Source organism: Lytechinus pictus, chromosome 4 (assembly GCF_037042905.1).
Source record: "Lytechinus pictus isolate F3 Inbred chromosome 4, Lp3.0, whole genome shotgun sequence".
NCBI classification, from domain to species: Eukaryota; Metazoa; Echinodermata; class Echinoidea; order Temnopleuroida; family Toxopneustidae; genus Lytechinus; species Lytechinus pictus.
Genome location: NC_087248.1, coordinates 10,690,649 through 10,715,040, shown reverse-complemented (window position 1 = coordinate 10,715,040; position 24,392 = coordinate 10,690,649). Strand labels below are relative to the sequence as shown.

Below are 24,392 nucleotides of genomic sequence, written 5' to 3'. Positions count from 1 at the left end.
TGTCCTCTCATATAAAGAGAACACCTCACCTTGTGATAGACTCTATAAAAGTGAGAATATAAGTGAAATAAGTACTAAAGTAATGAGGGAGTTGTACGTGTGTGACATCACAGATCTTGGTCGCATTGCCAATGGGAAGATCTACATGGCATTAGTGATCTCAATATTCAAATGCTCATAACTTTCTTATTATTCATTCAATCTTCCTCAAACTTCCAACAATATGTTTCTTTGATTTTTCTCTTTGATATGGATTCAGCTGGTTTCAAGGGTTTAATTCTCCTTTAAAAAACGCCTATTTCCGTCTGCATCAATTGCTCGTGCAGTATCAGAGCGTATCCCTAAAAAGGACTGAAATCCGATGAATATCCCACAGGCTCCTGTACAAAATTTGCCGTTGAATTTCAACGGCAAATTGGTTGAATATGAGACCTTATTCAACAGTCTAGTGTGCACATATGAATGCATGAAATATACAACACGTACAATAATGAAAGCAATGCGATGCGCAGCATAGAGCACAACTACGCTCGGTGACGTCATAATGAACTACATGCAAGTTGCATGTCAACGACCAAATTTGATTCTATGAAGTGATGATGCCATAATGTGATAAGTGATATGACTTGTTCAATCAAATTTCTCCCTCTTTTTTTGGGGGGGGATAGGTGATAATAATTAAATTTATATTGGATGGCTTTATTCATTGAATACCAGAAATATTCCACTCGTTAAGGCCAATATTCCACGAATCGCAGATGAGTGGAATATTGGCCCTAACGAGTGGAATATTTGCCCAAACTCTTGGAATATTTCTGGTATTCCATTCTGAGCCATCCAATATGATATGATTATTCTTTTGTTCGATTGGTTTCCAGGGAGCAATCATTTTGTCTTGCCTGAATGAAGTTTGACAGAGACCTAGTAGCCACATTTCCTGTGAGTCCGTTAGTCTGTGGGTCTCTAATACATGTAGTCTGTTACAAAATTTTTAGTTTTTTTACTGCCCTATTTCTGCATCAGTTGTGTTCAGGCTTGGTATATATATGATCCTTGGGTAATACCACATGTGTGTCCATGAGGGTGATGCGGTCAGATGTGAAATGTACTCTTCTAGCAATATGTATGTGTTTCATGTTCAATATTAAACATGTTTAAATTGGCAAAAATTGACATTCTACTAAGGTTTTGTTCCAAACGGAGCTAAATCCATGAAAATAAAAGTGTTCAAAATTCTTAAAAAATGATGATGAATGCCAGATTTTTGAAAACATGATTTAATTAATCGAAGATGATAGCACTATCATATATATCAAAATAAAACGGTAGTGGAGAAAGGAAAGTGGTGAATTAAAAAACGTGATTTAAAGAAAAATGCCAAAAGTGGATTTAGCTCCTTTTGGAATAAAACTCTTCATTTTATTGATCACGATATCAGGCAAGACTCATGGTTTGCGAACCACCTTGTTGAATGTAATTAGCTTGATTCAACACTGCCTAGGAACTATTTATTGAAATGGCTATCTTTGACCAAGTTTGTTTGTTCTTTATTGGTTTTCCAGGGAGCATTCATGTTCAGAGGTAGTATGATCGACATGCCCCTCGTGTTGCAAGCAAAAAACATCCTGGAACTGGCCAAGATAGATGACCCATCGGCGAGCTGACCAGGGTGCGTTCACATTCATTGATGGTCACGATTGATGCTCTTACAAGAAACATTATTGTGGAGTGTGCAAATCAAGATTGCCCGTGTAACAGGTGACCAAGATGTGTTTATACTCAAAGTGAGGATTATTGATATGTCTGTCCTGTTAAGAGCGAAAGATATAACTTGAGTACAGTCTTATTTTAAGACAAGTGCGATTGGCGTTGTCTTAAGCTATAACAACTAACACCTATTGGATGTAGCTGAGATATATAACCGTTCCATGTGTATGAGCTGATCAGGGTGTGTTCACATGACATGTAAGGACGATGTGATTAATGTCGTTATGGAACAGAAAAAAAAATGTGGAGTTTCGCATGATGGGTGGACATAATGTATATTGTCCATGCAGAAGTGGGTGCATTCACATTCTAAGAGTATGTTTGCTTTTAGTCTTGAACAATAGGAAATAAAATAAAAACATCAGAAAGAGATGAAATACCCATCAGCAAACTGACCAGGGCAACATTCATATTGAAAGAAAATAATGACTGATGTTGACATTTAACAATAATATTGTGGAGTTTGCCAAGATGGATCAACTTTGTACAAGCAAAAGTGGGTGTGTTCATATTCAAAGACCTGTTTGCGTAAAGCTGAACTGGGCTCCGTAACACAAAGGTTTGCGATGAATTGCAAATATAAAAGAACCGCACTGATTGGTTCCCGGTCAGTATTTTAAACAAAGTATGCATGCAACGATGATCTTGATTGGTCACTGGTATTTAGCATTGGTTGCAAACGTTTGTGTTACGGAGCCGTGGTCCCTGTGACAAAAACCTATAAAGAGTTTGATCTTGGGCCTGGTTTCTGTGATTGATTTTATTGATTACTGTGTAAGATTGATTGTAAAAACCAGTCCCACAATCAATTGCTAAGTTTTATGACCCAGGGTGTGCATTCATTCTCAAAAGAAAAGTTATTGCTGTAATTAGAAATTGTAGAGTTTCTTATTATTGATGGCCCATCTACAAACTGAAGAGAATGGGCAATTCCAAGCAAAAGTGGACATTTTCCAAAAATTTATATTGGCTCTATGTCAAATCTGGATCAATTTTTTCTATCAAAACTCATATTGAATTCTATTGCTTGTTTTGTAAAATTTTCTTTTGGATAATCTGAAGGTCATCATTTTACATCATATCAAATGAAAATTTTAAAATATAAGTTAATTTTACATTGCCTGTGTGTGGATATTTCTGATGTCACTCTGTAACCGTCACTCAGTAACCGGGTATGGGTTTACATTTTAAGTCATAATTAATGAAATAATACACCAATTTTTTAATGTAATGCAGCATATTAAAGCTAGAAAAACATAGAATCCAATCAATAAATCAAAGTTGTGATAGCAATTTAAAGTTAACAGAGTTTAAGCAATATGTTTTCTCCTCAAATATGCATGTCCATTTTGCGTCACTCCGTAACCATGTTTATGAATATTCATATCTCATTAATTCAGTGGATCAAAATAACAAATGTTATTTTTTTGAAAAGTTGGTTTCAGCAACTACTGTCAGGTACCATTTATTTGCAAGTAACTATTCAAATATGGGTGATATCTTTGTTGAATGAAAAAAATTGTTTCTAAATGTCACTCCGTTATCTTGGAACTGCCCGAATGTATTCATATTCAAATAGAATGTGATTGATCAGATATTCCTCCAATGGTACAAGCACATTTGAATTCTGATATTCACATTTGTATGTTAAGCCATAACAAACTTATGTTATTTGAATTTTCCCAATCTTTAATTTTGATTTTTGTTTATATTCTACTTTTATAACATGATAATTGTTCATATTTAAAGTGGGTCCCCTATTAAACTTCATTGAAAGTTTAGAACTGTAGTGGAATAAGTGCAATATTTTCTTTGGAATATATTTACCAACAAAACTTTGTTTATATCATTTTGAAAAAATGCACCCAGATGACAAGGTAATTCTGGACAAGGAGATTATAAAAAATGATTGAAATTTACAAACAGCTGTATGAAACACCACCCATGATTTTTAATCAATTTATTTTCTGGTTTTCTACTGACAAATAATCTCACTCAGTGGACTGGGCTTTTTATCTTAAATAATTAACATTAGTTAGATTTTTTTTCAGATTTATATTATGATCTTTAGATTTAAAAATGTGCATAACACTTGCTTGTTTAAGCACAAATGTAGGTTTAAACACTCGGGTAGTCATTTGTTGAAGTCTGTTCAAAGTTAATTGGTGAAGGTAAACACAAATGGAATTCATGTCTATTTAAGTTTTCTTATATTGGTGTAAATAATGTTAACCAATTTTCCCTCACAATTATTATGAGGTTTGCAAAGCTCAAATATGAAAATGAAACTAAAAGTTCATGTTGGCCTTGGGATACTATGAGACTCAGTTTATATTGTTGTAAGCATGATATATACATTTTAATCTCAATAAGCCAAATAACCAGATTTAAAGTGCAAGCAATTTTTTTTCAGACCAGGGCCTGGACCATCACTCAAAATTTAGCGATTAGTTGTTGAACCAGTTTTCACAAATGATTGCATCAACCACAATATAAAATCAATTGTACGATCAGTTATTTAGCTTTGTGGCCAGAACATGCAAAGTATGTATTCTGAAGTAGTCTTCCAAGTCAAATTTTCATCTAACTCGAAAAGGTTTCTATGATCTCCAAAGAGATTGGATTTAAATACCGATAGACAGATTCACATGTTTGTTCTTTGAATACATAAGGGAGTTCTTGCAACTGCAAAGGAGATGGACTTAAGAGCACAGTAACTGTATTGAAAATGGCCGTCAAATGACAAAGAACAGCTGGGAGGTCTTTGTTGAAAATTGGTGAACCGGAACAGCAATTTCGTCCTAAGTTTCGTTTGTCCAGAGTCCAGGATGAAACTGCCGTTTTGATTCACCAATTTTTATGACAAGAATTCTAGGTTGTTGTTCTTTATCATGAAGGGCATTTGACAATACATTTTCTATGTTCTTGAATCCGCTGTCCGTCGCGGAAGCGAAAACTCTCAAGTTTCATGTGCATCAGAAATAGTGATATGATTACGAGTGAGCGGAGATGGTATGCTTTACTCCTGATTTCTCCCTTTTCAATCTTGGTATGAAACTATTAAACAACCTTGAAGATAAAACAATGAATCCAGAGTACAAATGTTCAATTTTATTGAGTTAAGTTTTCCATTTGATCTTTTCATAATACTCTGTGTATACATAAATTCTAGCTTATGATGCCAATAGATCTATTTAATAACATTCAAATGTTATATACTTTCATAAACAAGTTCTTCTTGACAACCTGAAAGCTTGACTTGGCTTGCGTTACACAGCACCAAGTAATATACGCAAATTGGATTCCAAGTACATGTATTATCCTGTATTTATTACGACATGTTATATGATGGCCTTGTTACAAGGTACCTCGGCATAGAATAATCCTTGAATTTAATTCAAGTTATAACAGGTCTTTTAATAAGTTATTAAATATGATATACAAAATAAATATACAGACATGTAAATTGCCCTTGCTTGCAGTGTACAATATTAAAAATCTAACATCAAAGCACAGTGGAAATTGTAATTACTGTGTCATTCACACACATAAAAATGTTAGTAACAGCGGAAGAAGTACATGAAGATTATTTTCATTTTTTTCAGTTAAAATCATGAATATAGATTTTTGGTGGGTTCTTCAGTCATAGCACTTTTGATTAGGCAACTGGATTTCTTGGATCAGATAAGAAACTTGATAAAGACAACTGAAGTTAATGATAAGGATATTTTGTTTCTATTTGCAATTACAATGACATACATGTAGATGAGCTTATAGCATAAATTTTAAAAAATGGTACAAAAATAAGTATGTCTTAACTATTAAACAGATTATATAAATTACTGGCCCTGGTGTTCTAGTTTAAGATAGATAAGATATTTCCATGTCTGGTACGTAATTTTTGAGCAGTACTCCTAGACTTATAACTTGAGATGAAGTTTTGGCACTTCTTTAGGCCTAGCCATCGTACCAAGAACTCTTGGATGTTGTCAATGTACAAAATTGATGTCTTCTCTTTAAGTTTCACTTATTCATATTGTATACACTTATCTCGATTTTTCAATCCTACATATAATATGGATATATCTGCTTTACAAACATGATATTGCTCTTGGTTACTTTAATTTTTCTATTTGATTAATTTGCACAAAGTGCAAAACAAATTGATATAAAAATATAAAACAAATTGCATAAACATAAAGTGGTATAAAGAGAACCCATAACTTAAAAAGGAAACAAGTAATATTGCCATTCATAAGGACCAACATTTCTATATTTCGATGCATTTTATCATACATAACTAATAAAGCAGTCATCGATAAATAGAAACATTACTGATATGGTTAGCATACTGTTTGATTCATGTAATATCGATTGCCAGACATGTCTTATGAATGGTGGTCCCCATCAATACGGTGGTCATTGGGAATGATAAGGCTGTATCAAAAATAGTTCCCTACAAAATTCTTCTCACATATAATGTGATGTGTCAGTGTTAGATCAAAGAAGTACAAACAATTCCCTGGTTAGATGAACTGTTACATATATATACCATCTGAGAATTATAAATATATTCTTAGTATCATTTATTCACATTAAGACTTTATACAACAACATTGTCATTTAAAAAGGCAACATTTTAAGAATTTTATAAAGTTCTAGTAAAACTTCGCATGTGATAGAAATTAATTCACCCCTCCTGTTATTATATTTTTTTATTTTCTGGGGATATATTTATAAAATTCCAGACTGAGTTTGTTATTATATTGAATCTGCCGTTTTCAGATTCATCATAAATCCTTGCCTCATACTACCACTGTACAATAATGTATGAAAGATGAGTGCATACATTATATTGACATTTTAGGTTCGCACTTCTGGGATCCATTTCATAAAACATGTTGTAGTAACACATATACAAGTACAGTTTAAAGCTACTGATTTCTTTCAGTTGATTGGCTTAAAGTGAACTTGTTATAGAAATTGACCATTTTTCATTATAGCAAGTCTTAATGAAATGGGATCCAGTCACTCAGTTGTGTTATTGATGTATCAAACACACTCAATTCAGACCACTCTAAGAATGTTGTAAAAACCTTCAAATGATTTGAAAACCTTTTTGAATGTTCTGAAATTATTTACTATTTGCTGAGTTACAGAATAACTTGCATGTTTTCCTGGTTTATTTTACTTCCTCATATCAGAGCACACAAAACTTAAAAAGGTGGGCTTCAGACACAAATAAAAAAATATATTACACATATAAAATGATAATTGCACCTTTGTTATAGTACACAGCTGGTGACATTAATCAAGTTAATTTTCTGAACAAAATACAGTCAAGCTATTAAATAAACATGAATAAAAATCTAACATAGGATATTTTGCCAATGGTATATTGGACATGTACTCGGACTCAAGATTCAAAATATTCCTAGGGTCTAGAAAAATCTGTTTGGAATTTTTTAATTAGCCACATTATTACTTTTTCATAGTTTGGATTGAAAAAATAATATATGGATAATAATACAAGTCAAATTAAGAGACAAAGCCACAGGGGCAGGGGGGTGACCCCCTCCCCACCTTCCCCATTATTTTTAAAGAGAAAAATGGAGGAAAAAGGGGGGAGAAGAAGAAGAGTATAAATGAAGCAAACTCATGTGCAACTCTTTGCAAAACGTAATAAAGTACCCCCCTGGTTACTAATAATACTTTTGTGTGGAAAGAAGCAATCAAAGGTTCATGCCTCGATAAATGACACTACTTAAGCCGCTGCAAGATTTGAACCATGGACCTCATCAACATTGCAGGAACGCAACCACTAGACATTCATGAAGATGTATACAGTACTGAGATGATTTGTTAATTTCATGATTATTATAGGTCAACCTCATCAGGACCACTTGAAGTATCTGAATCACAAGCTTTCCCTAAATGGTCCGAGATTTCTTGATCTTTTTCGCTTTTTACGGACTGATCATCCTCTGAGCTGTCTTGACAATCTATGCTCTGGACGTCCAAAGAAGAATGTCCTTGGTTAATCTCATTGGGACCAGGAACGGTATCTGAAACTAATGAGTTCCCTTGTTGGTTCAAGTTATCTTTGTCAGTGTCTACATCTGCTGAGTAGCCTTGATCTTCAATGCTTTGTTTATCCACTAATGAAGGTTCAAGGTTGGTCAATTTGGGATCATCCAAAGTATCTGATGCAGGTGAGTTCCGAAGGTGGTCCGAGTTATCTTGGTCCTGGTTAGTGTGTTCATCAACTGAGTTGTCTTCCTCTTTGTTGTGGACATCCACCGAACAATGTCCAAGGTTTATCTCATCAAGAACATTCACAGTATCTGACTCTGGAGGTGTTTCTTGGTGCATGTGGTTCAAGGTGTCTTTGTCATCACTCTGTTCGTTGACCGAGCTTTCTTGGTCTTCTTTGCAGTGTACATCAGCAAAAGAACACTCAATAGTGTCATCGGAACATTCTATAGTATCCAAACTGGGAGAGTTTCCTTGATTGCCTTGAGCCCCTTTGCAGTGGACGTCCAATTCAATCTCCTCAACGAAACCTTCACTGTCATGGATGCTGCCCTCATCCATATCATAGAAGTATCCATTGTTGTCCAATCCTACGTCGCATCCACTGTCCTTACTGATCAACGACTTCTTGCTGATCCTCTTCAGTTGATACTCTTTACCTTGGGTCTTGTCAATGTCCTGTGTGCCCTCTGGTTTTCCCCCATCCTTTTGCTGACAGATGCCTTTGGACTTTGCCTGACCCTTCTTCATGTACATGTCCCTTCGTCTCCTCCGTGCTGCTTGCTTCAGGTCTTCCTTCTGGCGTCTTCGATTGAAAGGGGATGGGGTGTAGTTGCCCTCCCTAAGGTAATCTCCAAAGTTTTCCCGGATGTAGATCTCGTCGTCGTCGTGATCGCATGTCTGTGGTGTGCACGTGTTGCAGCAGTGGTGGCAACAGTAGCAGAAGCAACAGCAAGTGGCTGTAAAGCAGAATGTCCATAGACCCTGCAGGAATTTAAAAAAAAATGTTTGGGCGATCATTAATCCTTGAGGATTGTCGACTTAAATTAATCTATTTCACTATTCCAGGAGTACTGAATTTATCTATATAGTCATTGTATGTCATTCTTGTTGAGCTGTTTTAGTGGCATTACAGAATTTAAGATCATAGTTTCGACGATCAAGATGAAAAGGCTGTTATTGACTTATTCACATTTGCATAAAAAGAAAATAACCTTGTGACAGAATTACCCACGTGATCAGTGGTTAGATCAGATGGGCAAATGCAATAATCAAAGAAATGAGAACAAAAGTAATTTCATATCGCGTGAGAATATGTTTTCACAATGATATTTTCACAACAATAGATGAGAATACTTTTGATAAATCATTTGAATGGACACACATAAAGTTGAAGTCAAAACTTGGCATGCCGACACAAACAATTCATTGGCTAAAATAGTAAATCCATACCTTTAAAAATATTTGTCATTATCATAATAATTTTGGCATCAAACGTAAGAATTTATCATGTTCTTTTGCCTGAAGTATGTACATCTCAATTTTATTTTCTCCATTTTGAATTTTTATTTCAGCAAATTTGTATATCAAACCCTTGGTCCCAGCTTGCCAAAATATCGTTAATCGCAATGCACATTTTCTCTCCAACCCATGTTACAATTTAATTTTTGGATGTAAATTTAGATCATAGATCAATGACTAATAAGATGGTGACACTTTTTTTTTCCAAGGGACAATTAATCAGCAAAAAATGAGCAAAAATTAGAGAAAATGGTGATTACTTTCTACAACAAGAATGGCATATTTAATGCTGTTATTCTCCCCCCCCCCAAAAAAAAATGTTTTGAACAAAACTCATATTTCAATAAATTCAATGATTATTGCATGCCAGTTGATGTTAAGCGCGGGATAATTTTTTTATACGATACTAAAATTGTAATGGAAGCACAAATATATCCGAAGATCATAGATTTTGTGAGCTTTGTTCAAGAGTGGACTCTTTCTTTTTTCTTTTATTAGGGTTTATGAAAAAAATTTATCCCAAAGAATGTTTTGAGTATCTGTGCTATTCATCAAAATATACAGCACTGGCATACAGATGGATGGGAGGGGGCTTGGGTCGCCCCCCCCCCCCGAAGTTTCCATATACCGCAAACAAAAGAAAGGAATGCCGGATATATAAACTAGTATGAATGAGAGTTCGAGAAGGGGTTTTCCCCTAATGAAGTGGAGTCGGGGACATTATGCAACTATAACCGTTGATGCGCTTGAAACACTATTGATCAATTCGAACTGAGGTTATTCATATGTCACATTTAACATTACATTAATAAATCTATCACCCAAACGTGAAAACGTAATTATAACGTCATACTTTAGATAAAATATTTTAACAACGATTCGCGGTAAATAGGAGAGAGAGAGAGATAGACTGCAACAACCAAAAAAATAAAAGAGATAAAATGTTAGCAGAAAGTTGGCTGATGAAAAATGAAAACCAAAAGTGCGTTTGCTGAAAACGAAATAACTATAAAGCCAAAAGGAGATACTGGCGAGAGAGAGGGAGCGTGGACCTATCATGGAGGGGGAGAGGGGTACGTGCAGGCCTGGGTACGTGGAGGGTTGAGAGAGAGAAAGAGAGAGAGATTATGGAAGAATGAGGAGGGGGAATTCCCATTCGTTCCTTTCCAGACAATGAAAAGTTTGTTTAACACATAATAGGCGGAATTAGATTGCATCTATAATAACGGTTTGAAATTACCAAACAGTGAATCATTTCTTGCTATATGACACGTATGGCACGCGTGATACGGGATTCGTTTTATAGATCAATCAACATACCATTGTCCCATTGCTGTTTAGTCCAGAAATGCATGAGTGAATCTCAAATAGCGGAATTAGAAGTAAAGGGGAAAAGATTCCTCAATAGGAAATGGATTACACAATAATGAATAATCAATTATCATTCGCTTCTCTTGCATTTCTGCATGCAGACATGATTATTGTGAAACGCAAAGCGATTCTGTGAAGTATGTCATTGACATTCATGACTTGTGTTTGAATTTTCGATATTCATTTGTTCATCGCTTACTCAATCTATTTATTAGGGCATGCGTTCATGCAAACTTTCACATTGCAATTGGAAACGAATACAATTGTAAATTGATCAAGATTTCTTTCTTCTCAATCATTTTCCACACGTAATCCTATATAAACTTGGAAGGGAAGTTGTCCTTAGCGTCGAATATGTTTATTAAAAAACGGAAATTTCAAATACAAATATCATAAATTAGTGCAGTGATGGATCTATTCATGGTATTCGTATACTCGGCACAACCTGATATTTATTTATTTCTACTGAGTATAATCAGTCAATCGTACTGTTCTGAGGCAATGACCTCAATAAATATGCATAACTCGTAGTTATTGTATCATGAAGTCAAAGAAATATTGCCCTTGAATTTCGATCTGTTAATTCTCACTCATTTTCAAACCAACTAGTTCACTTAGAATAAAAGAACATATAATAAGGGAGGTATAGCATGGCCCAAACTGGAAAGGAATGCAAGCTTCTTATGCGTATGTTGAAATACACGCTAAGAGAAATCATAGAAAAGTTTTAAGAGGCTATATGAGGAATTGCTTGAATAGATATAGGCATACAGAGAAAGGGGTCAGTCAACTCGCATAAGAATGGGATCGAATAAAAATGGACAGAGAAGAAATAATGCAAACAGACAGTGAAAAGTCAATAAAGAGAAGACAAGAAGGCAGTGGCGTAACAGGCGGGGGGGCAGGGGGGGCAAGTTGCCCCCCCTGGCGGATTTCACCGGGAAAATAAAAGAAAAACGGGAAAAGGAAAAAAAAGAGGGAGAAAGAAAGGGAAAGGAAAGGGGAAAAGGAAAGGAGGAAAGGGAAAAGAAAACGAAGAGTTTTATTTTTTATTGAAAAGGAAGGAAAACGGGAAAATGTACGAAAGAAGAACATTTGAGAAAGAACAAATCCGGCACTCCGAAATAGGCCTATGTAATGAAATAGCACGGTGGGAATTAAATTAAAAGATGACAAAATGGCAAATAATAGCGGGGAACGAAGGTAGAATGTAATTAGTCAAAAGCTAAATTGGAAAACAAAGAAAAGGAACAAGAAAAATAACAATAACACGACCGGGCTGCCGATGATTGGAATTAAAGAGCGGGAAAAAAGATGGATTGCATACAACATTGTGCTATATTGTATAAGCTTGCTAAATTTTATGCAAATAAGCTACCGGGGCTTTGCCCCAGACCCCACGCAGTCGGGGCTTTTCATTTATAACCTTCAAATGGCTCTATAAGCCCCGTTCATTCACGTTCAATCACTGGCATACATACAGGCGCGGAGGGGGTCTTGGTCCCACACCCATGCAAAAAAAGGTCAAAATTTTTGCTCGCTCGCTTCGCTCGCTCGTAACTTTTTTTTAAAAGATAAATTCTGCCCGATACACAATATCTGGCCTTCTCAAAATAGTCGCCTCATTACACCATTATACGCTTGTTCATAGTACCATGATATGACCGGGAAATTTTTGGCTCTTGCCCCCCCTGGCCACCGACCCCTGTTACGCCGCTGCAAGAAGGAAAGTGGTCAACAACTCCGGTGAAGAAAAGGAATATAGGCCTATACAGTGCGTACACTGTAAAAGCTGTGGTGTTAAAACTGCACCAGTTGGTGTTAAAAGAGGACCACACCATGAGGTGTAAAAATTGAACCCTTTAGATTGAACATAACACCAAAGAGTGCAAATATAACAACCAAAGGTATTGTATAACACCTATAGGTGTTAAGCTAACACTGTCAATTTAACTCCGGTGTAAATAACTGGTGTAGTCCTCTATGAACACCAGTTTTTGCTGTGTATTAATATCAAATTTGAAAAGTCAAGGGAATTGAAAAAATATATCTTATGGGGATATTTTTTTCACATAATATTCTTGGGTTTGGGTCTCATCTATCATTATAAAAGTAAACAATATGACAGAATGTTACACTTGAGTGAGCACTGTCCATTTTTGTAAAGCTCGCAGAACTCGGTTTGCGCAGAGATGACCGAGCGGAACATTTCTTATGTATTTCAGCCACTTAAAATGATACATTAAAACATTTTTGTAACAACTTTGCCACCAAAATTTTGTGCCAAATGGATATGAGGACATAACTGAATGGAAACAAAACTTTATTTCAGATATCTCCAGCATTTTTTCACTAAGTTTTTATCATGTAAAGGAAGTTTACATTTCACATTTCATTTAATATTTGTTTCTCTACACCTTTCGAAGATTGACAATGATTAACGTAACGAAAATCAAGCCGGAGCCATTTCATGTAAATCAGCACGATGGCCGTGGTGCGTGGGGAGAGGGGGGGGGGGCAATGACACTCTATGATTTTTTTTAGCAAGAAAACAAGTTAAAAGGTTAACAATCCTCAAATCAATATTCCTATATCTAAAGTCCATATTTTTTTCATGATGAACGTCTACTTTTATCCATTTATCAATTTCCAAGTTCTGCTCAGATCATTTTTCACGAACTTTTCAATAGTAAGTGGTGCTTTCTCAAGCGGAAAGATTTTTCGACAGTCTTATCTTCATTCGCTTAAAGAGATCTGTACCAATGTTTGAATGTGCATGGAAAAAGCTTCAAGATATTAAAAAATATATAATTTTACAGGATTATTTCTAAGTGTTAACTGTTTTTGATACGCACTGTATAGGTAGGATAGGAATCGGGGATGACGAGTTTATTGTGTATATGACGGGAATCAAAGCGAAAAGGGGGTAGATCAAGAGGAGATATGGAAGAAGAACAAGAAGATGAAGGAGGAGAAGGGGAGGAGAATAATAAGAAGAAGGAATAGAAAAGAAGAAGAACAAGTCAAGAAGAACAAGAAGAAGATCAAGAAGAAAAGGAAGGAGAAGAAGAAGGGGAAAAAAGGAGAACGGAATTTTAAACATCGAAACAACACCAGTTTGGAATCGAACCGATGCTGTTTTAGTGTTTTAATACTAATTGGTGTTGTATAAACACCTATCCGGTGTTTGACCAAAACCAACTGGTGTTGTTTAACACTTCTCTGGGTGTGGACATATAATGCATATATTCCGGGCTGGTGGTAAATCAACACCGGAGTTTTTGTAGTGTAACAAAAAAAAAATGACATTGAACTAATAACGATTGACATTACTTACTTTTACGGCTGAGCTACGTTTATCGAGAGATTCTGGGGAAAATGAATGCCGAATCTTTGCCCACCATTTCACCGTTCCATGTTTGTCGTAAATCGCTCGCTTCGACGGATCGCCCAGAATGCAATAAGCCTTCTCAATCTCCTTCAACTATAACAATAATATTTTTAAAAAATACAAAAGAAAAGATAAATAATATCAAACTGATAATACAGTTTAATTTTCATAGGTTGCATTGAGCAGATAATACAATAATTGAGTTTCTGCCGATGTAGGATTATGTTGACAACTGCAGATGAGCAGATAAATGTTTCCCATAAAAAAATATGTAGTAGGTCAATTGATATGGACAGTGTCAAGGTATAATAGGTGAGAGAGGGACAGAGGGGAAGGGGCCAGGCAACCTAAAAAAATCACTGAATTAGAGGGATTATTATAGAAATTATAGACTCTTGTTGGAATGCTCCCCAGTGAGTGGAGAAGGTCCATGCATTGTATGCGGGCATGCAAGGATCCGATGACCGGGGTAATTATGTCTGTAAATTAATCGTTCCAATGTTTTAAGCGCTATATAAATGCGGAATATTATCATTATTATAGAGTTACACGACATAAGTACCTCCCTTTCTTCTCTTCCCCTTTTCCCCCATTTCTTTTAATTTTCTTATTTTTTTCACATACTTAAAAAATAATAGGTGGCACCCCTTTTGCCCCCCCCCCCCTCTCTCTCTCTCTAGTAGTGCCCTACCTGAGCTTCGGTACTTTGGTAACACGATAGGAGATGCTAATTATATCTCTTTGGATTTGTGTTTTCACATTTACAGGTAGTTTGGAAGGAATGGCTAATATACGGACCTGGGAATGATTTTTGAAGAGGGGTTGCTGGTTTTGAAAAAGAAAGTTAAAAAAAGGCTTTCACTCCAAAATGAAGGTGATTTTGGTCTAAACTTTTACATTTCAGCATACCAACATGATTTCCAGTGGTGCTTCCTATGTTATGCGCAGCACCCCAGAAAAATCTTGAGGCCATTGCTTCAGTGCATCAATATCCCATCAATATAATTATGAATGCATTTAATAGATACATGAAATTGGCATTGATTACTTATCATCCAATTCTTTATTCATACAATTTCCCGCCTACCCCCCCCCCCTATTCTGTTATATTTCAAATCCTCCCCTACAGTTTGATGTGAATTAAAAGAAAAAAAAAGCCAAACATCAAATATAAAGTAAAAACTTGAGCCACAACGTTATAGCTTGCTACATTAACATTGCACAATATACAGAAGAGCGAGTCAATGACATCACACACTTATTATTTTTTGTAGTTTATTACTTTCAATATGAAATATGCTCCTAAATATGTGAAATATGTCACCTTTTAATGTAAGCAGTCGTGAAAAAATTAAAGTAAGAGCTTTATTCATTATAAGATATACGAATATTTAGGATTAATTCAATATGATAAAATACAAAAGAAAGTGTATGTCGTCATCGACTCTCATTTTCAAATCACGTATGTACTTAAAGGACAAGTCCACCCCAACAAAAAGTTGATTTGAATAAAAAGAGAAAAATCCAACAAGCATAACACTGAAAATTTCATCAAAATCGGATGTAAAATAAGAAAGTTATGACATTTTAAAGTTTCGCTTAATTGCACAAAACGGTTATATGCACATCCTGTTTGGTATGCAAATGAAGAGACTGATGACATCACTCACTCACTATTTTTTTTTATTATATGAAATATGAAATATTCTAATTTTCTCCTCATCGTCAAGTGAAACAATGATTAATTCCTCCCTGAACATGTAGAACTAACATTGTTTAATACTATATGGTTCAGTCAAGTTGGTCCTTATTGTCAAATCTGTAAAAAATGAAATTTTGTATGATTAAAACAATAAAAAACAAAAAAAATAGTGAGTGATGGACATCATCGACTGTCTCATTTGCATGTCACTGAGTTGTACATATCACTATTTTGTGAAAAATAAGCGAAACTTTAAAATGTCATAACTTTCTTATTTTACATCCGATTTTGATGAAATTTTCAGCGTTATGCTAGTTTGATTTCTCTCTATTTATTCAAATCAACAGTTTTCCAGGGTGGACTTGACCTTTAAACGTTATAACTTTCTGATTTTATATCCAACTTATTGATGAAGTTTACCCGATTTACTTATCAGATTTTTCGCGGTATGAACTATCTATAGGGGTGGATATGAACCATCGTACTTGCGATATCCGGTGTTACATCGTGTACATACACTCTACATAGAGCCCATAGGTCAAGCTATTGACAGTGTAGGAAATTGGAAGGTCAATTTTTCGAATCCGCGTAGATTTTTATTATTTCTCTATTTCATTTTTTTAATTTCGTAAGGCTTATTTTTTTTCTTTATATTAAAAACATCGAGGTCTTCCTCTGTCCAACGGCGTAATGGATTAAAATAATGAGAAAGTTGGCAAATTTTCACTCTGCTTGACGTGTGGAATTGAGAGAAGGCGAAGCGCACGAGAAAATAATTGGATATTTTGAAAGAGGTTGTTAATTCTTTCATAGATTCGGCATTATATCATTTGATTTTAATGTATATACCAATACTTTTCCCAAAGAAAAAAAAAGTACGGTTGTCCCTCAACCAACCGAGTAACAAAATATAATGAACTCCAATAGGCAAAGGGAAACTCCATGCATTAATGATGAATAGTATAGGTTATTAAGCAGAAATCATGACTCCCCCCCTCGGCCCACCAAAAAATACGCGAATACATCTCTTGGAACAATTAAGAATTGTAATAGTTTTTTTCTTGCGAGAAATAGACCGTCACCTTGCAATATAACTTTCCCATCAAAGACACGTCACAATTCTTGTACTTTTTCAAAAACCAGCTAAAGTTGGTCAAGTGCAAATCAGACGCAGATTATTTCCGGTAATCCGGTTCGAACATTCTCATTTCCTACAATCATCTGACCAGGATCTTTCAATCGTTATAAAATCTGTCAAAAATGTGGCCAGGTATAAAGAAGGGGACTGAATTCTTTATTCGATTGGTTTTGATTAATGATATCATCCCAAATCCTGGTCCTGGATTCTGACTGAATTCAGAGGCGGTGCAAGAGGCGTCCACATCTCCCCCCCCTTCCCCTTTTGTTTGTTCCCAAGTGATTACGAAGATCGAAGAGGGGTTAGGTGGCCTAAAAAAGAAGAGTTAAAAATAGTTTGCTATATCGCGAAACTAAACTATTATGACACACCTATATTTTATACTCCGAGAAATTTGAGCTCAAATTCTTCCCCCCCCCCATACACATTGGCGCCATGCACCCCTGATTAAAACAATGAATCTTGGCTAAAGTTACCGTGGTAAGCCTCTCTCTTCCCAGGCCCCTGGAAAGGCGAAGTGGGGGGGGGGCTATTCTGCGCTTATAAGAGCAACCACGCCCCCATCCCCCACAACGCATTTATATTTAAAAAAATCCCTTTGAGTGTTTTTGTAAATGTTATCCCTATACAAGAATTTAAAGTATAATCCAGTGAATGATTACAGAGAGAAATAATAAAAAATACGAAAGAAAGAAAGGAAGAAAGAAGGGAGGGAGGGAGGGAGGGAAAGAAAGAAAGAAAGAAAGAGTAGATAGCGAAACAGAGTAAAATATGTTGAAAAATAATGACTGTGTAAAACATAATACACGCCGATGAATCAACCAATATTTCCATTATTATTTCGTAATATTAAAAAGTTAATTTGTGCTTCAAAGTAAAGAAAAATGAAAGAAAATAAATTTCGACTAGACACTCATTCTGATGATTATTGCCGGAGGCTTTTCTCTGTCTGAGAGGATATATTTCTTCAGCTTCGTTGTGTCTTGCCATTGTATTGCATTCATTCGAAAGAAATTAAACGATTAGGGGGTCCGGAAATAATTTTGGAGATACAATAGCGCCAAGCAAAGGGGAATTCCACCCAAATGGCCAATGAACGTTCTATGACGTAGGAACTATTAAAAGACAGTTTGTAATAAATGACTACGCTTTGCAAATAATTCAGAAGTTAGACACCCCCCCCCCCCAAAAAAAAAAAAGAGAGATGATTTTCTTTAAAAATGTAGATTTATTTATATAGCATATATGTATGTACTCTCACGTAAAAAGGAGTTAGAATTATTCGACATCACCTCTCCACCCCACCCCAAGGTGGTACAAATAGGCCGAGTTATTCGAATGCAGCTCTCACCCTTTACCCCTCCCCCCCCCCCCAATATCTCTCTCATTCCGTCTCTCCTATAACTATCTGTGGTTCTAAAATATATTTTTTACAACTTCTTATTCCCACGAAAGATTGCAAAATAACGATCTATTTCACAAAATAATGATCTATTTCACAAAATAATGATCTCTTTGCGTGATCAAAGAGGGTTTGTGATCAGAATTTAAAAAAAAACACGAATTCGTAGAAAACCAGAACATACCTTTCCTTTAGATCCTGCCTTTCCTTCATTTACATCCTGTTTGTATTTCTTGTGAAGCTGAGAAGAAAATAAAGGGAATTATTAAGTATATAAGAGCATCTATTTTTTAAAGATATAAAACATTTATAAAGTCATTATCAGCAAGTAGGTCATAAAATAATGTCCTCATAAAAAGATAATTTTGTCCAACATTTGTATGCCATGTGTTGTTTCTTTTGCTATTCAGCACTGATGTCGCTTATAATTTATTAATGGAATAGTATTATCATATCCGGTTTGCCAAGTTCGTTTAATATGATTGTCATTCATCAAACCTAAAGCAAGAAAATAAAGGAATCTCTTAAGTATATAAAAACATAGAATTCTATTTTTGTAAGGCATAATGCATTTATACAGTCATTATCAGCAAGTAGGTCATAATTATGTCCTAATAGAAAGATAATTTTGTCCAACATTTGTATGCCATTTGTTGCTTTCTATTGCTATTCAGCACGGATGTCGCTTATAATTTATAAGTGGAAAAGTATTATCATATTCGGTTTGCCAAATTCGTTTAACATGATTGTCATTCATCAAACCTGAAGCATACAAAATAAAAATATCCTTAATGTATTAATGTATTAATATAATTAATGTATTAATATATTTAAATATCACATTCATTTTCGATACATGATTTAAATATATCAGTATTTTCGACCTGCTAATATTTCTTTGTATACATTTCGTTGTATTCAGTTTGCCCAGTTAATGCACTTTTGCATAACCGCAGTGGCGTAATGAGCCAAAAATAATGAAGTGGCCAGATATGCCGTATCGGGCAAAATTTATAAAACGCTGCGAGAAACGAAGCGAGCGAGCAAAATTTGACACTTTTTAATACAATAATCCAATTTCGTGACAGATTTTGATATACAATATTCAGAAAATAACATCATTTTTCGCCCCTCCCTCTTTACCCCTTTCTATTATTTTCTCTTCTATTTGTTCTTGGTCTGGCGTATTTTTTTTTTTGGGGGGGGAGGGGGAACAAGCGCCCCAGCCCCCCCCCCCCCCATCTGTACGCCACTGTATAACTGACTTGAGAGTTGCTACCTCCATTGTATTGTTAAATTTTTGAAATTGTATTAATGCTTTTATCTTTGGAAATAAAATAATGTTGAATTGAAATTGATTTATATAGCTATTGGGCAATGCCTATACTGTGTTTGTGTTGTTACACACGGGTTACGCAAAATATCATGATTGATTAACCACGTACAATATTCACACCTGTTTGTCTTTATTTTGTTTGAGAATAAAAGAAAAATAAAGAAAACAACCATATATTATACCAGTGATGAAATAAAAAAGAAGTCCAAATCAAATTACTCATTCATTGGAGTAAGTCAATAAAATCTTCTTTTTACAAAACCGAATACATTCCGGAAAGAATTTCCTTTCGGCCTAATTCATTTCTGAAAACCGCACGAATCCTTAATCTAAGCATTAAAAATCCAATTGTTTCCTTCAATGCGATTTTGTGGCTTCTTGTTATCCTTGTTCAAATCCTACAGGGAGACCTTTCTCAACGTATTCCGCCAGAAATAAAGGAAAATGCGCGGGGAATTAATGAGATCATATATTTTTTTTATTTGCGAGTATTCATTCATCAGTGACGTCATAATAGTAAGTGAGAACGTGCACGTATCAGAGATTTATCATGATCAGTGATCACGCCAATGGATAATAATGGAAAACAAGGACATATATTTTCTTGAATGAATTGAATTATATATAGTGAATGCTTGAAACATGTTGATCTGGTTCGATAATTTGAAGGGGTATTATACTCCAGACTGGACTTATGATAAATTGGTACAATAATATTTAACTCGGCGTGCAACACTTAAAAACAAATTAAGACAATTTCAGTTTTCATACATACTTATGCAACAAATAAGTTAAATGACATTTTATTCATTAACTATCGAGTCGGTCTTGTATATATTCTTGGATAGAAAACATGACCAATGATTGTAATTTCGTGTCATTAAACAAAATAAAATTAATTCGCTTTTCACACTGCATTTTCTTAACCTCGTATGATCCCAGAGTATCCTTAACACAATACCAACTCCTTATTTTCAGACTGTCTTTCTCAGTGGCGGATTCAGGGGGGGGGGGCACAGTCGGCCCGTGCCCTCGCCCCCTTTGAGAGGCACAATTAAAACTTGTAATGTAAAAATTCCGTTAAAACAGAAGCGTGCCCCAATTTGACAAGCAAAATAAATAAAGAAAAGGGTCTTCACTTCCCTGGTCTTTCTTAACCTGGGTTGATGATCGCGTTCCACACTGTACCCTGGACTATCGCAAATCTCTTGAATATTTATGACTTTACCAATTATTTTCCCCGATACATTCATGACCTCTGTTTAACTGCATTAATTTTCATAGCCTGATTGACGAAAATATGGCTGATGATAAGTAACACATGTGTGAATTATAACTTCCATAATTATGTTTTCAATTTTTAACAATTCATTTCTTTATCTTACTGATTTTTTAATAATCACCTTTGCGTCGCAAAATTCCCTGCTTTTTACCAGGGCCACCGTACTATTTACCGTGCTGGCCCACCTTGGTGAAGCCGAAGTGGGCTGAATGAAATTGGTGGGGCTAAGACCCACCCCCCCCCCCTTAACCCCATTTCAGTGTGAAAAAAGGTATATTGCGTCTTATCGTCTAAACCTTACGGTGACACACTCGGAAAATAAAATCATGTGAACTTTGCCAAAACTTCTTCATTTTCAGCTGATTTTGAGGAAGAAATAAAATATTATTTTCAAGTAAACCAAAAAAAAAAGTCAGAATCGGTAGAATGACTGACAGTGGAGGGTAAATACAATAAAAAATGTTTAATCCAAATAAATTATTGATATTGAAGTCAAGCAACTTACCAATATGTATGCCCTTTCTATGTCATCTTGGCTTGCATTTTGTGTTACGCCTAGCGGCACGTACAAAGATACACTTGGAAAAAAATAGAAATGAATATAATTATATTCATAACAATTCGGGAAAAGAAACAACTAGAGCCGATGAAATTCATTCAATATCAGTGTTATTATGGTTAAACTATGTGATAAACTTCCATTCTACATACATTATGAACATGGATAAATTGCGATTTTATTCGTTATATAGTTTTAAATGTGCTGCATGTACTCTATTTTCCCCCCAGGCATGGGGAATCTAGCAACAATTCGATGTCAGATGGGGTATTTTGAGATTGTTGGAAACTAGTGATTATTTATAATTATAAGTAATTAAACTTGGAATGACATACACTATGATTCCTCATTCGGGTTGGTGTTGGTAGGCAAGAATTGACAATAATACAAGCAAGAGAGTGAAGCAGTCGAACTGTTATATTACGCAATTATTGCATGCTAGAAAATTGAAAGAACTTACGCATATACTTTGGTGGTGCATTTTTATTTTCATTCACACATATAAATTTTACGTTTCTGTGGTGCGCCCTCGCCCCCCCCCCCCGTTTCCTCTCCAACAGGGAAATTCACCCTCACAAAATTTTTATTGTAATAGCAGAAAAAAAAACTAAAAAGTAAATTAATAGTTCAAAAGATTATTAAAGGTTTGAGAGAGAATTTAGAATTTAATTAGAATCGTGGAATTTAAAAAAAATCAATGAAATGTCATTTTCTTAAAAAAAATATGTATCAACAGGCAAATTATTTAGCACCCGCTCTTGAAACGAGAAAGTTATTAATCATCTTCAACCACTAATAAATTGAAATTTACATAATTACATAGCATGTGGGGCAGCTGCTCGTATAATTCATGACGTCACAAAAATACAAAAAGAAATTATAATAACTTTCTTAATCTTTAATGGATTTTCCTAACACGTAAATTCACCGTTATTTTTTTCTTGTTTTACAACAAACCTTTTGTCGCGGTGAACTTACACTTTAATAAGCCCCAATGCGGGTAAAATATACTCTCTTACATAGGCGGCGGAAGCGGGGGGCGGGGGCCATGTCCCCTCCCCCCTAAATTTGAGGTGGGGGACGGACCCCTCTAAAATTATTTTGGTCGATAACCTTTTTTTTTTTTTTTTTTGCTTGTCCAATTTTATACCTGTGTCCATCCCAAAATTTCAGGTGGACGGTCGACCCCCCCCCCCCCAATTTTTCTTTGGCTTCCGCCGCCAATGCTCTCTTATCTTATCCAAACGACTTTCACTTTTCAAGTCGGAAATGCTGGTGAAGGAAGTTGTTTAGTGTGATCGATTTATTTAAACTGAACAGAAGCCCTAACAAGCAATCAACTCCCATGGCTCCCAACCTGGATCCAATAGTGATAATCGTGGTAATAATTGAACCAAGATGAGTTTTACACCTTTCCAGCCTTGGTCAAGGACAAGCTGTTTATCTGTGTATCAACAAGCATCTGTATAATGATTTTCATCCATGCGTAACATGCACTTCTTATAACAATGAAATACTTGTTTGTTGTTAAGAGTGTTTTCCGATACATTATTTTGATGTACCCGTTATTAAAACGATAAGCTTTTTATAGCTTTATTTATACAAATCATGTTATTAGAACTACCTGATAAAACACACTCTGGTAAAAAAAAAATAATGAAATAGCTCGTTAAAAATGTTTAATGAAGAATGACTAGGTTCCTTATATAGAGGTAAAGTAATTCAATGTCCCGTTACCATACATTATTAATGTTCATTCGCCTTAACAAGCATGTTAAATTAGACCAACAAAAGTTGAGAATGGATGTATCATTTTAAAAAGTTATGTATTTTGAAGTTTCACTTTATATTTTCACAAAATGTATTTCTCATTTTGCTCTACGAACAAATATATATCAAATTAAAAAATAAGGAAATAAATAGAGAAAAGAAAAAATTGTATATTTACGTAAACCAAAAATTATTTGGAGCACGAATTCGAAATTCTCCCGATAATCAAGTACACCCATGCATGCATGCATAACGAAATAAAATGATTTCTTTATTAATACTTTATCAAACATGATGAAAATATACATAAAATTATGGAGAATTTTTCATTTGCATTCTTACACAATGCTAAAAAAAAATATTAAAAAAACTTGGATTTTAAGAACTCGTTCTTTGTAATTCAGGAAAGGAATGAATCCAAATTATGTTAGCTTTAGTAGTAGTATAGAAGTAGTAGTAGTAGTAGTAGTAGTAGTAGTAGTAGTAGTAGTAGTAGTAGTAGTAGTAGCAGCAGTAGTAGTAGTAGCAGCAGTAGCAGCAGCAGTAGTAGTAGTAGTAGTAGTAGTAGTAGTATAGTAGTAGTAGTAGTAGTAGTATAGTAGTAGTAGTAGTAGTAGTAGTACAGTAGTTGTAGAAATAGTAGCAGTGGTATATATACCTTATTGTGGTATAGTACCCGGGATAGTACCATCTTCGTCATGTTCGTCGTCTTAATAGGCCTATATAATTTGACACGAAATAAACTCAAAACGAAATATAAGCGGTAGCATATACTTGTAGTTCAATTTTATCACTTTACCATTGTATAAAACAATAAAAAAGAATACAGGTTTTCAAATCGAACAATTACCTTGCCTTTGACGATCGAGGTCGGAACATATCTGTCACTTCAGTACTTTAAGACACCCACTGGTTTCTAAGTGCTATCACTCGATTGATGTACAGCGGATACTCGTATCCCCCAGCGCGCGCCTGATCGAACTCAATGAGCATTATCTTTTGAATAAGTCTTTTTCACAAAAGGATGCACGTCTATTGTATTCGATTTCTTTTGGAAGGTACAAGCGTGCGCGTTCGTGAATCCTCTCGACATACCTTATATATCCCGATTACTGAGGTT

At 35.0% G+C, this 24,392-nt stretch overlaps 1 protein-coding gene across 1 annotated transcript; it reads right to left on the bottom strand.

Moving 5' to 3' along the window:
• Window positions 1-4,856: 4,856 nt before the first annotated feature.
• Window positions 4,857-24,392, bottom strand: LOC129259569 (uncharacterized). The gene is made up of 5 exons (XM_064098361.1): window positions 24,123-24,392; window positions 21,449-21,521; window positions 18,510-18,566; window positions 14,030-14,176; window positions 4,857-8,784 (listed from the first exon to the last, which is right to left on the bottom strand). Exons 1-5 carry the CDS (start codon window positions 24,149-24,151, stop codon window positions 7,645-7,647), a joined length of 1,446 nt encoding a protein of 481 aa, XP_063954431.1. The 5' UTR covers window positions 24,152-24,392; the 3' UTR covers window positions 4,857-7,644.

Coding starts and splice junctions, on each gene's coding strand:
- LOC129259569 (XM_064098361.1), bottom strand. CDS start 24,151: ATGTTCCGACCTCGATCGTCAAAGGCAAG. Junction 18,567..21,448: donor TAGAAAGGGCATACATATTG/GTAAGTTGCTTG, acceptor TTTTCTTCTCAG/CTTCACAAGAAATACAAACA. Junction 14,177..18,509: donor AGGCAGGATCTAAAGGAAAG/GTATGTTCTGGT, acceptor TTATTGTTATAG/TTGAAGGAGATTGAGAAGGC.